The sequence below is a fragment of the Zosterops lateralis genome (genome assembly GCF_965231275.1).
Source record: "Zosterops lateralis genome assembly, chromosome: 10".
Taxonomy (NCBI): domain Eukaryota; kingdom Metazoa; phylum Chordata; class Aves; order Passeriformes; family Zosteropidae; genus Zosterops; species Zosterops lateralis.
This window is the reverse complement of record NC_139770.1, coordinates 8,888,874-8,905,825: the sequence shown is the minus strand read 5'-3', so window position 1 is coordinate 8,905,825 and position 16,952 is coordinate 8,888,874. Positions and strand designations below refer to the sequence as shown.

Sequence of the window (16,952 nt, the reverse complement as noted above, 5' to 3'; positions counted from 1 at the left end):
TGTGGTGTGTGCAGGGCCTCCAGCAGCTCCCAGAGCTGGCGGCTGTCACGGGGGGATAACACATGGATTAGCATCCTTCTCCTGTGGCTGTAAAGGACAGGGAAGGGGAGCAGCTGCACACTTCAGCTCTCCTCTCTGCACAGGGAGGGGAAGTGATACACCATGGGGCATCTCACATGGGGGAGGGAATGGCTCAGAGTGCTCTAGCAAGGGCCCTAGGGATGCACAGAGTGCCTCTTGGCCAGATAATTGTTGACTAAAGCTCAGGGTGAGGGGTCAGGAAGGAGGAGTGTGTCTCATTCTACCATGTGCAGCAAAGGGCACTTTCCACTGAGATTTCCCTCGTTGCTCCTGCTGTCACCTGTGAAACCCGTGTCAAGGAGCTGAAACTGTAGTGGCATATGGGTCACCCCAGAGGTGAGATCTAAAAATACAGGCTGAGGACTGGGGACTGCTCCCCTTGTGGTGCTGCTGGATTTTTCTGCCCCAGTTTGTACCTGGACTGGCTCCAGGTTTGGTGTGGCTGTGACGGTGGGTTCTGCGTTGCAGGAGTGGGGGGGACTCCTCTCTGTGTGCTCTATAAAAAGAGCTGCAGCACCACAGTCCTATCTATAGCACAGGGAGCAGCCTGGGAAAGTCAGGGCAGGGATTAGCCCAAATCTGATGGATTTCTCTGGTCCTGCTTGGGAACGTGGGGCTGTCAGTGGCTGAGGGATTCCCAGTGCGCCCCGGGCTGTGAGATCTCTCTGCCAGCAGACATGTCCTGACCTTGCTGGGATTTCCTGACTGTCTGCACCTTCCCCAGGGGGGCTTGTTGTCACACTTGTCACCCAAAAGCTGGGCTGTCCCTGAATCCCCCCCTTTCCTGCTCCTCAGGGCTGTGATTTCACTGCAGCACATGGAGGCTGATGAGGAAAGCCCAGTGGTACCCCAGGGCATCTGGATTTGTGGTGGATATTGAGCATCTATCTGCTCCCAGTCATTTTATTATGGTCTCAGGGCAGCTGAGACCTTTAGCTGGTTGTGACACTTGTGGCCAACATGATTTGTGCTGGAGAGTTCAGCTGGTTTATGGGGGCTATTTTGCCTCATGATCTGTTGGGGGGGCAAGCAGGGGGTGGTTACATATCCCAGTCAGACAAACCCCGTGGTTTTTCTTGCTGCAGCATCACCAGGGGTCTCACCAGTACCCTAGTTTGTCTGGACATTGCTATTCTGGGGGTAACAGAGCAGCCCACAGCCATGGACTCTGCCCTTGACTGGTGCCTGTCACTGTCTGAGGGTGCTGGCTGTCCCCTGAGACCCTCAGCATTCCCCCTGAGAGCATCTCCCCACCCCCCCAGGGTGCCGGTATAGGGAGTGTGTCTCTTTAATGAGGCTGGGCTTGGAGCAGCTCTGCTGCTGGCACAGGGAGTGAGGGATGGAGCGAGGGCGGTGAAGGAGCCAGTGCCAGAGAGGGAGCCTGCAGCAGGGAGAGGCGGGGAAGGACCGCTCATCCCCCGGGTACCGCAGCCGCCCAGACAGCGGGACAGGGAAGCCCATCCCCAGGGAACAGGGCTCTGCAGAAGGCAGGGACCCGGCGGGGGCTGAAAGAAGCCTGCAGCCTCTGTGTCATCCTCATCCTCCTCCTCCAGGTAAGGACCAGGGGCAGGGGCAGGCAAGGCAGGGACCATGGTGGCCTGGGACCCTGAGGGTATCCTGCAATTCCTTGGTGTCCCTGGGTTGTGCATCCGCTGTCAGGGCAGCTCTGGGTCATAGGAGGGGTGAGAGGTGGAGATGAGACAGCAGGGCCACAAAAGTGCTGAAATCACCATCCGGCAGGGACTGGACAGGGCTGGCTCAGTAACTGCTGGGAACATGCTCCAGGTTATCAGCCACCAGTCCCTGGCCCACGCCACAGCTGTCCCGTGGTGGAGGACACTGGGACCCTTCTGCGGGGCTGCCCTGCCAGGATTTGCCCTTGTCAGGGGAAATCCATGGGGTTGAGGCTTTTCTTTTAGGGGGGTGCCTGTGTTAGGGTGCATTGAGGGCAAGTAACTCCTGTTTCCTGACATGAGGATGGGTTTTTCCTGGGATTTTAGGGGCTCTGTGCACATGAGAGCAGGAGTGCAGCTCCTCGATGTGGTGGTCCTGGATGTGGTATTGGAGTATAGGGTGTAAGTGCCAGTTTGCACGTGCGTGTGCCGTGGACTCTGCTCTGTTCCCACTCCCCAGCAGACAAAGCACCCATCAGGCACCACAGGCTGGAGACAGTCCTTTGTCCCATCCAGCAATTCCTTTCCCTTTCACTCCTCTTTGGGCTCTGCAAAGTGGTGTGTCCCATGGGTATAGGGCAACAGCACCATCACCTCCTGCCTCCATGGCCTTCTCAATGCTCCAGGAGTTGGGATGGATCCTGCTCTCCTGCCTTTGTGCCCTATGGGATATCTCGCAGGGAGGGGAGGCCAGGGAAGCAGGGGGTAATGCAGTTGAGCAGCTGGGGCAGCAGTGGCTCCTCACTCCAGGCACTTTTGCAGCTTGGGCTCCTCTCCTTCCACCCTTTCTCTTGAACCTGCCTGTGTATCTGTCACCAATGGAAATTTCCGCTGGATTTGCCTGTGTCAGGTTTGGCTTCTTCCTTCCCCTGGACCGTGCTGAACCCCAGCTTGGGAGGCTGTTGCTGCAGCAGGTGAAACTCTGACAACTCCCCAGGCAGCTAAGGAGGGTCCACTGGGCTCAGGCACCTGCCTCCCTGCAGCAGCATTGCTGGAAAACTCAGCCTGCCCACAGGCGAGAAGAGAAACATTGATTTACTCTGACCTAGGGAAGAGTCAGCTCCTTCTCGCCTTCACAGACAGTTTTTGGCTGCCAGTACAGAGAGCTGCCCCCAGCCTGCTGTAGCCCTTTTGGGGTTATTGCTGGTTAAACCAGCTCCTGCAGGCAGTAGGTGGAGGAGAGGAAAAAGAGAGAGCTTTAAAGGCTCTGGAAATCATGCTGGGGATGAGGAGAAGGGCTGGGGACCCGTTGGTGATGCCACGCTGGCATCTGGGGACAAGTTGCTGCCCCTGGGAAAGAGGATGAAGAGGCTGGGGTGAGGACCATCAGGTCTGGTTTTATTCATTACCACGGGCTTAGAGCAGCCAGCACAAAGCATGGCAGGACCAGATGGGGCCTGTTTACTCTGTGAGAGTAAATGTAAAGAGAAGTGATAAAGAGCAGCCAGGACAGCTTCTCCAGTAAGTCCCTGGTAAACAAGCTGGCAGTGACCCGGCCGACAGGTGGCACGGCAAATAGTGGGCACGTTGCTGAGCATTAAACTGGGTGCCTTGGGAACAAATTAAACAGCTTTGGGAAGAAATACATCTTTAATGGCTCGGTGTGGCTAGGTTGGAGACATCCTGGTCTCCATATCCCGTCTGAGTGCTGTGGTCAGGGCAGGAACCAGCTGTTGATGCTCCCAGCTGTGGAACTGCAAGTGTGGAGGAACAGCAGGGACCCTGTGCCACCTCATGTGCTGGGAGCACAGTTTGGGGGGCACAGCAGTGCGTGCAGCATCCTGCACAGAGGGTGGAGGGTTGGTGATTATGGGGTGTGGTTGGGTGGCCAGGATCTGCCAGCATAACTGCAATGCCAGCTGAGCACATAAATGGCTCTCCTCTGGTGTAATGGACTGATTTTCCTGGGATGCAGCCACGTTGCTAATGCACTTCTGCACTTCTCCAAGGCTCCTCTGTTTTGTGCCAGCTGAGAGTTTGGTCCCTGCCTCCAAAGGTGCAGCCCTGCTCTGCTTTCAAGGATGCTCTGTGAGAGGCACTCCGTGACCACACGCTAAGGGCACCCCGAGCCTCCTGTTACCAAAGCTCCTTTGAGCTCTTCCCAAGATGAAGGCCAGTGGAGTGGGGGCACCAGATGGCTCACTTGTACCTGGCTTTGTCCTTGCCCCGGGCACATTATGTGCTGGAGCACCAGCACACGGCGTGGGGCTGGGGCCTTGCTGCTGCTGGGTCACAGGTGCTTGGGGCAGAGCAGAGGTGCAGACCCACGTCTGGAGCAGACCTCATGCACACTGTCCACAGATCCACACAGCCAGGGCTAAGACAGGAATATTTTACACAAATATTTGACAGCACAGGGTGGACTGATGTTGGAGTGATACCTTGACTCCAGACAATTATTTGTGATGCTGCTCCTGGATGTTTTTCCCAAGGGGAAGAGAGGTGTGGAGTGGGTTGGTGCCATGGCTGGAAGGCATCCCCAGCCACCTCCCTTCCTGCCAAAAGGTGGGACCCCAGACACATCCATTTCTGGGCAAAGAAGGTGATGATGATCCACTTGTCGGGCTCCACCCTGCAGTGCATTCCTCTCTGTGCTGTTCTTCCGTGCAGCACTGACCTTGTTGTTAATTATTAAACCCCCAGCAAACACGGCTCGCTGCTTTGTCCTAGTTACACTGTGGGCTTCTCACCCTTCTGGTTGGCTTTTTTTTTAAACAAATTACCCTGGTAACCTCTGTGGACGAATGGAGATGGGAGCAGCAGATGCTCCTCTTCCAACCAGTGCAGGAGATGGCCTGGAGAGGCTCTGGAGTTGTTCTGGGGCAGTTAAGAGATGGGCTGTATGTGGTTGGCCATTATCCATTCTGTCAAGGAGACCCTGCTTGTCTGCCAGGGCTTGGGGCTTGCATATAACCACTGCCCACAGGAGTTTCGTTGCACTCTCTGTGGGCTACTGTGGCTCCAGACCTGGTTTGCAGGTGGGCCGGGGTCCAAGGAGAGACCTGGGTCCAAGTCCACATGTTCTGTGGATGCTGAAAGGCAGCCTGGGTTGTGGGAGGGCTGGAGACCTGCTCCCTCTTGCAGGCTGGACAGATGAAAATGGCTTGTGGGCAGAAGCCCCTTCCAGCAGACCCTGACCCTGAGCATCCAGTGCTTTCTTTTCCTCTGCTCACAGCTGCCCACTGAGGGACCATGCCAGGCCTCTACACCCTCTTGTCCTGGGAGGCTCTGCCCCTGAAGAGCTCCATGGTGAAGGCTTGTGCCAATGGATACTCCCTGAGCATCACTGCTCACCTCATGTACACCAACCCCCACAAGGAGCCTGTGGAAGGTAAGGAGAGGCTGTCAGGTCTATCAGGCACCCAGGCTGCCTGCACAGCCCCTTAAAATTCCCAGTGCTGGAGAGCATCCTGTCTCCAGCTCACCTGTGTCCCAGCCCCGAAACCTCGCTCAGTTTGGGGAGCAAAGATGGAGGCCAGCAGAGGTGGGGCCACTGTCACATACTGTGGGCAGGAGGAGAGTGAGACTGAGCAAACAGATTCCCATCACAGAGGAATAGGAGGATTTCATCCTCCCTCTGGGTTAGCGAGGCTCTGGGTCGCTCCTGTGTCTCGCTCGCGTGTCTCAGTCGTGCTGGAGTCAGACAGGCTCAGCTGGGCTCCCATGGGCTGTTCGTGCTGCAGCAGTGGCCGTGCCAGGATCTGCCTCGGGGCTCTCTTCTGCCTGCAGGCATCTTCATCTACCCGCTGGAGGAGTCAGAGGTGGTGGCCGGCTTTGAGGCAGTGGTGGGCAGCCGGCGGGTGACGTTCCAGCTCCAGAACCGGCACCGGGTGCAGGACTGCTGCCTCCAGTGCAGCCCCAGCCCCGGCCGGCTGCGCCGCTGTGCCAGCGGTAAGTGCTGTGCCATGGGGGGTGCTGTGGGGTGTTCCTGGCCAGGAGGCTCAGAAGGCGGGGGGAAGTGTGGGGGAATACGAGGGGTTGACAGCCCCTATCAAGCCGCCCCAGTGCCTGGTGGGTTGCTGGGGCTGGAGATCTCAATGTCTCCTTTCCTGTTCCTCCCTCCACCTCTTCTGGAGCTCTGCCATCATTCACACAGCCTTTGTGACACCCGTGCTCTGCTGTCACCTTTGGGAGCAATTAGGGCCACTAATGACCTCCTCCACAACCCCACATGCCTTGCTGACCTCCCCCTGTCCCTCATCCCTCTCCTGCCCAGGCCACCTTGTCTTGGATGAGGATGTGGAGCGCTCCACCTTCATCATTGTCACTGGCACACTGTGCCCATCGGAGAGCCTGGCTGTAACCCTCAACACCGTGCAGGAGCTGCCCACGCTGCCAGACGGGGCCCTGCGCCTCCTCCTGCCCCCCATCCTCACGCCCCACGTCCCCGCTGACCCCGAGAGCGAGCCGGCAAGCTTGTGTGACGACAGGTTGGCCCTATGGTGATTTTCATGGCTTCCTCAGTCTCTGCTATCCCAAGGGGGTGATGCCAATGCTGGGCGAGCAGGGCAGGGGGCAGGAGCCATCACTCCCTCTCCCCTTGCAGCCCCACCAGCTGTTTTGGGGGGCCAGGTGCCCGGAGCCAGTCACCCACTGTGGTGCCTGTGGAGAGCATGGATGTCTTTCGGGGACGACCCTACAACCCTTTTCCTTACGAGTTCACCTTCGAGCTGCTGGTGAAGGGCCCCTGCTTGCTGGCAGGTAGGGGTGGCTTGGGTGTTATCAGTTGGTTGTGTAAAATCTCCTCAAAATGTGGGTGATGTTCCCTGGTCCTTCTAGGAGGATGTGAGGGCCTGTTCCTGGGCATCCTCTTGCATTCCCTCCAGGTGAAGAAGCCCTTTTCCCATTCCATCCCTGGGGATGGGATCCCTCAAAGTCACCCTGCCTGTGCCTTTGGGCAGCTCTAGGTCAGCAGCCTCCTTCCCTGGGGTGATGTGATGCACTGGGGAGAGGATGGGTGAGGAGGGGAAGATGGCTTGTAGGTGGGGATTTGCTCCTTGCTGCTGGCCCAGTCAATCCCGTTAGCTCTGTCAGGAATAAGCCACTACTGTGAGGCCTGGTGGTTGGAGGGCTGAGGAGGGGGTTTGTGTGGGACTTACCTGCTGCCTTCCCTTCTCTGCAGGGCTGGAGAGCCCATCACATGCCCTGAGAGCTGATGCCGACCCCTGGGCCAGTTCTGCCACCACCACCTGTGTCACCCTAGCCGAGCCCCACCGCTATGACAGGGACCTGGAGATCATCCTCTACCCTTGTGGTGAGGGGAAATGGTGCCTTTGCAGGGTTTGAGGCATCACCCCAGAAACAGTCAGAGCATCCCCCAGCCCCTTGCAGCACAGGGTAGCTCGAAACTCTCCTGTGCCCCCCAGAGCCCCACAGCCCCCACCTGGTGATTGAGGATGGCACCATGACATACCCTGAGTACGAGGCGCACATCCGGAGCCGCCGGGATTTCGTGCGGATTGCCAGGAAGGACGGCAGTGGCGAGAGACAGGTGACAGGGCACAGCTACTGCTGCCCCAGCCAGGAGGAGGAGAGGGGGAGGTGGTGGGATGTGGGTGAAGATCTTGGTGTCGTCTGAAAGGTGTGAGAAAGCCTCTGACTGCCTGGCTCGCAGGTGGCTTTCGTGCAGAAGCGTTTCCACAAAGACATCTTCCCCAACCCCGTGCTGATGCTGAACTTCTGCCCAGCTGTGGAGAGTGTCCCCGGGGACCTGCAGAGCGTCACCCGTGAGATCCTCTTCCTCATTGACCGCAGCGACACCATCAGTGGCCCTGACCTTGACAAGGTCAAGGTGAGGCAGGGCCATGGGTCCAGGGGTGCTCCCTGGGTGGCCAGCCTTTGGCTTTAGCAGCTGGTCCCTGCTGTCACCTCAGGAGGCTTTGCTGGTGGCCCTGAAGAGCCTCCCATCAGGGACATTGCTCAACCTCGCCAGCTTCGGCACTGACATCAAGCCGATCTTCCCATCCAGTCGCCTCTGCAGCAATGTGAGTATCACAGGCAAATCCTGGGTATCCAGTAACCCCTCTTTGTCCTCCTCTCAACTCCTTGACTTGAGGTGGGGGCTGGTGAGCCGTGGGACCACTGCAAGGCCAGGTCTTTGTGCTGACAGGAGACGTTGCGGCGTGCCTGTGAGCACCTCGGTGGACTGCGGGCAGACCCTGGTGGCACCAACCTGCTGGCAGCCCTGGGCTGGGCACTGGCACAGCCCCTCCACCACGGCTACCCTCGCCAGCTGTTCCTCTTCACTGGTGCAGCAGTGGGCAATGCAAGCAGGATCCTCCGGCTGATGCGCAGGCAGGCTAGCACTGTCAGGTATGGCACAGGCACTGGGGCAGGTCTAGGTGTTCTCTAATTCCCCTGTGCTGTTCTCACTGATTTCTCCTTGTGTGCAGCCTCAAATCCTACCTGTGTCTGCCCCAAGGGTGTCCTTCACCCATCACATCCCCTCAGCCCATCAGCTCAGCTCTTCCTGGGATGCCCCAGCCCAGCACAGAGCCAGGGCAGCACTCTGGCTGTCAGACACCCCTGCCCATCCCTGCTAAAGGGCTCACCACTGGATTTTCCAGCTCCCAGCTCCCTCCCAGCCATGGCTTTCCATCCCCTGGCTCTCCTGCAGGTGCTTCAGCTTTGGCATGGGCCCGCGGGTGTGCCGGCGGCTGCTGAAGGCCATGGCCAAGGTGAGCCGGGGCTGTGCCGAGTTCCTGAGTCCAGCTGAGAGGCTGCAGCCCAAGGTAACACCCAGGCAGGGGCATGGGGGGCACTGGGGACACTGCCGTGTCTGACACTGTCTCCACTCCCCACCGCAGCTGATCAAGTCCCTGAAGAAGGCCATCGAGCCAGCCATCAGCGACATCACCATCGACTGGTACGTCCCTGACAGCATGGAGGCTCTGCTCTCGCCCACCGAGCTCCCGGCCCTCTACCCCGGTGACCGCCTCGTCAGCTACTGTGTCCTCTACAGCATCGCCCGCTTCGGTGACAGGCGCCCACTGGTACCGCTGGCCCTGGCCTGGGGATGATGGCACAGTCCCAGTGCTACTGGCTGGGGGCTGATGGTGGTGTCCTCTCTCTCCTAGGGCCAGGAAGGGGCTCGCCAGAGCTCCCGGGGTTCAGCCTTTCTCTCCCAGCAGGAAGTGCCCAGTCTTAGGGAGAGCCTCCAGCCACCCCAGAGCAACCCAGGAACTGGGGATGCTTCTCTGGAGCTTTTTGCTGGAAGTACAGAGGTGTCAGAGCGGAGTGAGTGGGGTCCAGAGCTGGGGTGGGGGGCAGTCGTGGGAGCCATGGGCTGACAGGGTGTGTGCTCTCACCGGGCAGGTATTGATCCTGTTTCTGGGGGAGACATCTGGAAGCGGATTTACCAGCCCTCCTACATCCAGGAGCAGTATGTCCTGACACACTGTTCTGTCAGCACTGACCGCAGCCAGGGGCTGCTCTCCCGCAGCTCCACCAGCAGCGAGTCCACTGGCTCCCGGGATGTGGCCCCCGAGGGTGGCTCCTCAGCTCCTGGTGCTGATGTCACCTCTCAGCAGGGCCAGAAAAGCCTATCCCTCTGCGAGTCCTCCACCAAATCTGCCCCACTGCCCTCTGCCCCAGCTGCCACCAAGGTAAGAATGCCCATGGGGTGCAGGGGCTCATGGTGTGGGGGTTGTTCATGGCTTAGCTGGAGCCTTGCTGCCCTATTGTGCCCAGGCATCTGCCCCCTGGGCTGGGAAGCAGAGTCCTGTAGCTTGGATTTTAAGCAAGGATCAGCAATGGATGCCATGAGGATGTTCCTTGGGTGGTTTTGCCCTACTGAAGTGGGAGAGCTGGGGACCAACCAGCTAGTCTCTTAGTGTCCCTGGCCAGCAGTCAGCTGAGTGTCTAACAGAGCCCTGAGCCAGCTCAGTGATGCCTTAGAGTTGCAGAAACCAAATGAAAATAGCTGGGATGGCATCACGTAACAAATCTGTTGAACTGGAGAGGAAGGGCTGGCTGGGTTTCAGCCTGGCTCCTTCAGCCCTCAGTCAACACTGCCAGACACTTCATTAGTGATGGGCCACATCCCTGCTGCTTCATACCTGGGTTTAAAACCCACCTTGGTCGCTGGGATGAGGAAAGGAGGCTGCCCTGGTGACGAGGGCCTCAAGGCTTGGTGAGACCAGCTGTCACCCAGCACCAGGACACGCTCCTTCCCAATGGCACGGCTTAGGTAACTCACTCCTGTCACACAGCAGCACAGCTGGTGACCTTTGCTGCTGAAATGTCAAGCGTAAGTGATTTCTCTGCAGAGTAAATGATCCTCCCAGCTCCCTGCTGCCGAGGCGAGAGGTGGCATGGGTGCCACTGCCCTGACATGGCTTTTAGGGGAAGCATCTCGATGCAGGGACATCACAGGGACATCCCTCAATGCAGGGACATCACTCTGCACTGGGGAATGCATCCCATGGTAACATCATCCAGCCTGAGTATTCTAGTTAACCTCACTTCTGCACACACACAAATCCCTGGCAACTCCAGCATCAGCCTGAGTCAGTCCCCAGGGATGTTTGCAAACTCCTGTGTGGGTGCTTCTCATGTCTGTGGTGCCAGAGCAGCACAGCACTGGGAGGCAGCTGGTGCCAGCCTGCAGAGCACTGGGGCTGACGACAGCCAAGGCTCCAGCCTTGATGGAGCACAGGCGCCCCATCACAGCTCAGTGCAATCTGGGCTCTGTGCTGGGCCTGCCAACAGCCTTGTCCCCACCGCAGGTGCCGGTGGCCCTGAGCACGGAGGAGCTGGCGCGGCAGAAGAAGGTGCTGGCCCGTGCTGCCCTGTCTGGGCGCAGCTTTTCCACCCCACACGGGGAGCTGGATGCCCATCGACTCCGCCAGGCCCTGGAAAAGGTGTCGCAGAAGAGGAACCAGTCCCTGGAGGGGCGGCTGGATGAGCTGGGACCCCAGGCACAGCAAACACAGCCCAGTGCAGTGGAGTCAAGTATGTGCTGGCTCTGGGGACGAGGGCAGTGGGGATGGAGCCAGGTGCCCCTGCCTTGCTGAGCCCACCCTTTCCCATTGCCCAGATAACCTCCTCTCGCCCACCCACCTGGACTGGGACATGCTGGTGGAGCCCTCTTACCTCTTCAGTGCCTCGCCAGCAGCACCCGAGGCAGGGCAGCCCAGCGCGGGTGATGCCAGCCCGCCCCTGCGCTGCCAGGTGGTGATCCACGCGCTGCGGGCCGGCAGGCCGGTGTCCTGGGAAGTGACGGCCTCGCTGGAGTCACTGCTGCAGCCCCGGGAGGGGCCGGGCAGGGAGGACCCGCCGCGGCGGGCGGCCAAAGCCTGGGACAAGCCCCTGCACCGCCTGGCAGCGCGCTCCGTCGTGCGGGACAACGAGAGCGTGGCACAGCGGGAAGCCAAGCTGGAGCAGGGTGGGTCTGGTGCGTCCCCCCGGCGCGGCTCCGGGATCCCCCCGCTCTAACCGCCTTGTCCGGGCAGGTTTCGCCCGCCGGTTCCGCCTGAAAGCCGTGCAGACCAGCAAAGCCTGCAACGTGCCTTCCCTCTACACCCGCCTGGTGCCCGTGGACGGGGCCACGCAGGCAGCCCTGCCCGCAGCCCCCGAGGTGTGGGGCATAGGTACGGACAAGGGCCTGGTGGGGTGGGGAGGGGACAGCAAGGGGACAGAGGGTTGAGGTGGCACCATCCCTTGCAGCTGGCTCCGCCACCCGGACACGAGCTGCTGCGGCAGGGAACTGGCACCACCGGAGCTCCTCGGCAGGTCAGGGGCAGCAGCAGGATGTAGAGGAGCAGGATGAGGCCCCCGGCACTGCAGGTACTGGCTGAGACCTTTATGTCAACTTATGCTCCCCAGGGATCTGCACTGGGGTCTCTGGAGACCCTCAGCTGGTGGCTGTGTGGGGCTGGTCCTGCCTAGGGTGCTGTGGATATCTGGACAGAGGCATCTCCCCCGTAGTGGGGAGGGGGGAGTGGGAGGAGAGTATAGCAGCCCCTAAGAGCAGCTGTGAGGGTCTGTGGAGCCCAGGACCCCACAAGACTTTGCTCTTTTACAGAACGAGATGAGATTGCCAGGTCTCCGGGCAGCATCTCCTCCCCTACCTTTGGCTGGGAAAAACAGAACTACTCAAACGGTGTGTCTAGGCTGGAGGGGCCCAAGGGCTGGATGAGGGTGGGAGATGAGGTACCCTTGATATCCTGCCACAGCTGGAGCAGCCACTGTGCCTCTAGTAGTACCCTGGGCACATGGGTTGAGCTGACCTCCCAGAGACTGGGCAGTGGGACACACCTCTGGGTGCATCATGTTCCCACTGTGCTTAACCCTTCCCCCTTGCAGGGCCTCCATCCAGCCCCTCCACCACCTCCATGGGCTCCCAGAAATCCACAGAGAGCATCGCAGGCTCCAGGTGACACTGTGGGATGGGGGGATGCAAGGGACCAAAAAATGGCATGTTGTAGGGAGAGGGGGACAGTGCAACTTTTTGGGAGCTGCTGGTCCCAGGTCCCCTGCCAGCTCCTGTGGCGTAAGTGGGGAGGGGGTTGGCTCTCCAGCCCCTTCCCTGCAGCAGTTTGGTGTCCAGCTGCCTTTCAGGAATTTCTCCCAATCCTGTTATGTTGCCTGTGGCCCCACAGGTTTAGCCTGAGCAGGCGCAGGGGTCCCAGCCTGGCGCTGCGCCCGCAGTGCCTCAGCCCTGGAAGCGAGCGCTCCAGCAACCACGCCAGCCATGACTACCTCCCGCTGGTAAGGACCTGCTGCTCCTGTCCCCAGTCTCCATCCCAGCAGGGGGACCTGCTCTGCTGGGTGCCAGCTGAGCCACTCAGGTCATGCCTGGCAGCATGAGCAGCAGAAGATGCTCCCAGGAGATGCCTGCTTAGCTTTGCTGCATCCTTAAATGTCTCTGGGGATCTTGGCTGGCTTTTTGGGGGCATTAGACTGTCCTCGTGCCCCAGTGACACTCCTGCAGCCCCCAGTGTTTGGTGCTGTGGTGGGTCTGCACCACTGCCTGCCCCCCAACTCGTCTGTCCTCCCTCCTTGCAGGTGCAGTTGCAGCAAGCCCGGGGGCCGTTCCAGCTCACCGAGAGCTTCTCTGAAGTGGTGCAGATCCCCCTGGACCGCCTGCGCCGGGCCTCCCCCTACGCCTCCCACCGTGCCAGCCTCAGCCCCATGTCCCCAGGGGCCAGGAGCATGCCTGAGGCAGGACCTGGGGCTGAGGAGGGTGAGGAGTCCATCACGGCCCCGCAGCCCAGCTCGCCCCCGTCGCGGAGCACTTGCTCCGAGGTGCCCAGCGCAGCCGTGTGGGCACAGGTGGACAGCGGGCACGGCTCCGAGTCCGACACCGGGCCCCACTCGGCTGCCCCCTCTGAGGCCGGTGTGAGCTGTCAGGATGTGGGGCCAGAGGATCTGGAGAGTGCCAGCTGGGCCACGGCAGTGGCCTTGGCCTGGCTGGAGCATCGCTGCGCTGGGTTCTTTGAGGAGTGGGAGCTGGTGGCAGCCAAGGCGGACGCGTGGCTGCAGGCACAGCGCCTGCCCGAGGGGGTGGACGTGGGCTGCCTCAAAGGGGCAGCCCGGCACTTGTTCCTGCTGCTGCGTCACTGGGACGAGAACATCAAGCTGAACATGCTGTGCTACAACCCCAACAACGTCTGACGACTGCCCAAGGGGCCAATAAAGACACCTGGCTCCAAGCCACCTGCACTGGTGTTTCTGTTATGAGCAGAGAGCTGCTGGCTCTGTTCAGGCCATGCCAGGACTTACCAGAATCCTAGGAGGGGGTCACCTCCTTCCCAGCCATCTCTGGTGGGAGGGAGCAGGCAGGGGAATAGGAAAAACTGTACTGGAGGAATTCCTGGGCTCCATCAAAGCAAATGAAACCTTGAGGCAAAGCAGCTCTGCAGCTCCTCTGTTGTAACCTCACCCCAGAGGCTGTTGCCCAGCTGTGGGCACCCCTTTCCCACAGCTGGAAGCAAGAGCACCCATGGCTCTAGAAGCTGCTCTGCCTTCCCTCAGGCAGGGCAAGTTCAGGGACAGCTGTTCTGACATCATCACAGGACAAGGATTTTGGGGAAGGGCACACAAAGCCCCTTTATTCAGGAAGTCCTGCCTCTTGGAGGTGCTCACACCTGACCCCTTTGCACAGTTCCAGGGCTCACGGCCTTCTTGGGATTGCTGTGGGCAGCATAGGAGTCAAGTGGGAAAAGAGCAGGTAGATGGGGCAGTTCAGAGGCCAGTTCCCACTGGCCAGCCATCCCCATTCTCACTGGGCTTTCTTGGACGTGGCTGTGGGTTTCCTGCTCGGTGGAGGGGTGTGTGACACCAGCGTGGGGGCTGTGCCATACCAGAGCTGGAGCAGGATGAGTCCATGGCAGATGTGCAAGGAGATGGAGCTGCAGACTGTGGAGGGGTAGGTGTTCCAGCAGAGCTCAATCACGCCCAGCAGCAGCACCCTGTACAGGGGGGAAAAGCTGGGGGTCAGCACGGGGGACACAGCAGCCATCATCACTCCCAGAACCCCAGCAGATGGGTGCTCCCCCTCCCTGCCAGCACGTACTTGGGCATGTGGGCGAGCTTGGTGGTTGGGGTGCACCAGAGTAAGTAGGGCAGTGTGTGGAAATACCAGACGTAGAACTGGTAGTGCAAGGAGCGGCTGCAGCAGACACCCAGGAAGTTGGAGGAGAAGAGGATGAAGACAATCCATGCACTGGCATTAAGGGGGCAAACACAGGAGGCTGGAGGTGTGATCCCACAACAGCTCCCCAGCTGTCCAGCATAGCTCCTTTCCCCAGGGCAGGCTGGTACAACAGCACTGCATGACCTGGAACCCAACCAGGTATCTCCCTGCCCTGCCTTCTCCCTCGCTCCTTGCTGCCCACTCTGCTAAAGGATATTGTTGACAGTCAAGCGAGGGGATGCAGGTTTCCTTTTGGCAGGATCTTTCAACAAGGTCAGGATGTTCTCTCTGGAACTGAGGGGGAAGAACAAACATTGATCTCAGCTGCTGAAACTCCCTCCCAACCCAACGTTTCCCTGTGAGCCACAATACCTGGGTGATATATTCCCCAAAACAGAACAGTAACTGCCCTCCAACTCACGCCTGCAACCCCAGAACTGCAGCACTGCAGGGGCAGGGGAGTCACGGATCTGTATCCTGCACACGGATCTGTATCCTGCACATGGCAGGAATCAACACCCACGGGGAACCCCAGGTCTCACCTGTGCCACCGGTGCAGTGCAAAGAGCCCCAGGCCTGCCAGGTGAGCCAGGAGCAGAGCAGCATGGAAGACTCGATTCTGGAAAACCTCTTCAGGGAGGAAGCGCCAGTTCACTGTCCATTTGAACTGGAACTGGCGGCCCAGGTCAAAGGAGCGCATCAGGTACCCCACGGGGTTCACCAGCAGGAAGGGCAGCCCCAGAATCACCTGCCAGGGACACACCAGCACCATCACAGAGCCCTACACCAGGTCACTGTAACCCTGGCTATCTCCTGGGAAGCCCAGTGCCACGTGTGGTGACAGGGACAGTCAGCCAAAGATGAAAGTCATGTCAGTTAGATTATTTATCAACACCCAGCTTGCTGTGAGAGTCCACAGATGCTGGTACCACTGTCTCCACCCATGGCTCTGCAGCCTGGCAAGGCAGCCCACTATTCCCTGCTGCTGCAGCCAGTGCAAACAGGGACCCACCTGGAGAAGGGCACAGATGCAGAGCTTGGGGATACAGCCCAGGAGACCAAACCGTTGCAGGAGGAGGAAGAGGAGTCCAGGGGCGAAGAGCAGGATGTTCATCTTCACCGACACAGCTAGGCTGAGCAGGAAGCTGCATTACCACTGCAGACCCCACACGGGAGCCCAGGCAGCCCCTGAGCCAAGTGCAGCCTCCTCCTGGGGCTGAGCTGGCTCCACACCCAGCACGCCACAGAGGGCAGCTCCCAGCCCCTCACCTGAAAAGGAGGCAGCCCCAGGACCAGTGATCCTCCAGGAAGAGATTGATGGCGAGGAAGAGGATGGCCATGGCCACAGGGTCATTAAAGAGCCGCAGGACAAAGATGGAATGGATGCGATATGAGGCGCAGCACATGAAGAAGAAAACGTATGGCGGGACCTTGGAGGGGACAGAGACACAGAAGGGTCATCAGCAGCCTGTCCTGGACTCCCTGCCTGCTACTGAGCTCCTGCAAACCTTAGCCCTGACCCCGTGTCCATTTCACCGGGGTGGTCCAGGGGAGGTCCCGAGGGGCAGGAGCCCTGGCCTCAGGGTACCTTGTTGGTTCGGCAGTAGATGCGGAAGACGAGGAGCAGGTTGAAGAGGTAGAGGCCGGCGAAGAGGTACTGCGCCAGGCGGATGTCGGAGCCGCGGGCGGTGACATGGTAGAGCCCCAGGAAGATGTAAACGAAGCCGGCGGGGTAGCTGTGGGGAGAGGGCAGTGAGGGGCCCGGCCCTGCGGCCCCCCGGGAGCCGCTGGTCACGGAGAGCTGGGTGTCCCTGTCACTCACACCAGCGGCCCGGTGTCACCCTTCAGCTGGGTGTAGTCGAGGGTGCCGTTGGCGAACCCCTCCACCTCCTGCATGTAGGCCTTCCAGTCGATCTCGGTGTCTGCGGGACGGCGGGGTCAGGCGGGCTCGGGGGGCGCGGAGGGCTCTGCAGGGGGCTCGGGGGGCTGACCCACCTCCAAACCCGCCAGCCTGGCCCTGTCCCTCCCTGCCCCGCTGTCAGCACAGGCTCTTCCCCTGCCGCCCACACCCAGGACCCCCAGTGTCCCCCCCGGCCCCGTCCCGGCGCCCCCGCCCGCCCCTCTCCCCCTGCCCGGGGGATGCTGTCACCCGCGGGGCCGGGGCAGGCCCGTCCCCCTGCCCGCGGCATCCCCGCCCCCCGCGCTGCCCCGGGCCGAGCCCCGCCACCACCTCCCACCCCGGGGCCGAGCTGTCCCTGCCCCCGGACCGCCCCGCGCCGTCCCGGACCGGCCCCGCCATCCCCGGGGGCAGCCCCAGGCGGCGCCGGGCCGGGCCGGGCCCCGGCACTCACAGGGGACCCTGCGGATGACCCAGAGGTTGACGCCGCCCTCGGCCAGGCAGAGGCAGGCGGCCACCAGCGGGGTGTAGCGGGGCTCCAGCAGCGCCGCCCGCCGCTCCCGCCATGCTCGCCGCAGCACCGCCGCCCCCCGCCCCGCCGCCATTCCGCTCCGTGTTTCCGCCCGGAGCGCCTAGCGCGGCGCACCCGCCCGGACCGGAAGCC

The 16,952-nt window shown here is 60.6% G+C and overlaps 2 protein-coding genes across 2 annotated transcripts; one reads left to right on the top strand and one right to left on the bottom strand.

Moving 5' to 3' along the window:
• Positions 1-4,946: 4,946 nt before the first annotated feature.
• Positions 4,947-13,370, top strand: VWA5B2 (von Willebrand factor A domain containing 5B2; the record flags this gene model as incomplete). The annotated part of the gene is made up of 21 exons (XM_083868610.1): positions 4,947-5,085; positions 5,484-5,645; positions 5,971-6,196; positions 6,301-6,455; positions 6,877-7,008; positions 7,121-7,245; positions 7,369-7,545; positions 7,628-7,738; positions 7,864-8,066; positions 8,371-8,485; positions 8,561-8,746; positions 8,831-8,990; positions 9,069-9,358; positions 10,481-10,706; positions 10,792-11,139; positions 11,207-11,344; positions 11,421-11,540; positions 11,779-11,856; positions 12,060-12,129; positions 12,356-12,464; positions 12,762-13,370. The coding sequence occupies 21 exons, from the start codon at positions 4,947-4,949 to the stop codon at positions 13,368-13,370; spliced, it is 3,879 nt and encodes a 1,292-aa protein (XP_083724736.1).
• A 420-nt stretch (positions 13,371-13,790) lies between these two features.
• On the bottom strand, positions 13,791-16,895 carry ALG3 (ALG3 alpha-1,3- mannosyltransferase). Its single transcript, XM_083868275.1, has 9 exons — positions 16,743-16,895; positions 16,214-16,313; positions 15,980-16,127; positions 15,661-15,821; positions 15,404-15,524; positions 14,934-15,139; positions 14,609-14,685; positions 14,272-14,416; positions 13,791-14,167 (listed from the first exon to the last, which is right to left on the bottom strand). The coding sequence occupies exons 1-9, from the start codon at positions 16,891-16,893 to the stop codon at positions 13,978-13,980; spliced, it is 1,299 nt and encodes a 432-aa protein (XP_083724401.1). The 5' UTR covers positions 16,894-16,895; the 3' UTR covers positions 13,791-13,977.
• Between the last annotated feature and the right edge of the window lie 57 nt (positions 16,896-16,952).

Bases quoted from the DNA above. Each gene is read 5' to 3' on its own strand.
- ALG3 (XM_083868275.1), bottom strand. From the start codon at position 16,893: ATGGCGGCGGGGCGGGGGGCGGCGGTGCTGCGGCGAGCATGGCGGGAG. The intron at 15,822-15,979 runs GTACCCTGAGGC...GTCCCCTCCAAG, and splicing joins TCTACTGCCGAACCAACAAG to GTCCCGCCATACGTTTTCTT. The intron at 14,417-14,608 runs ATATCCTTTAGC...ATGCCAGTGCAT, and splicing joins CCCTCGCTTGACTGTCAACA to GGATTGTCTTCATCCTCTTC.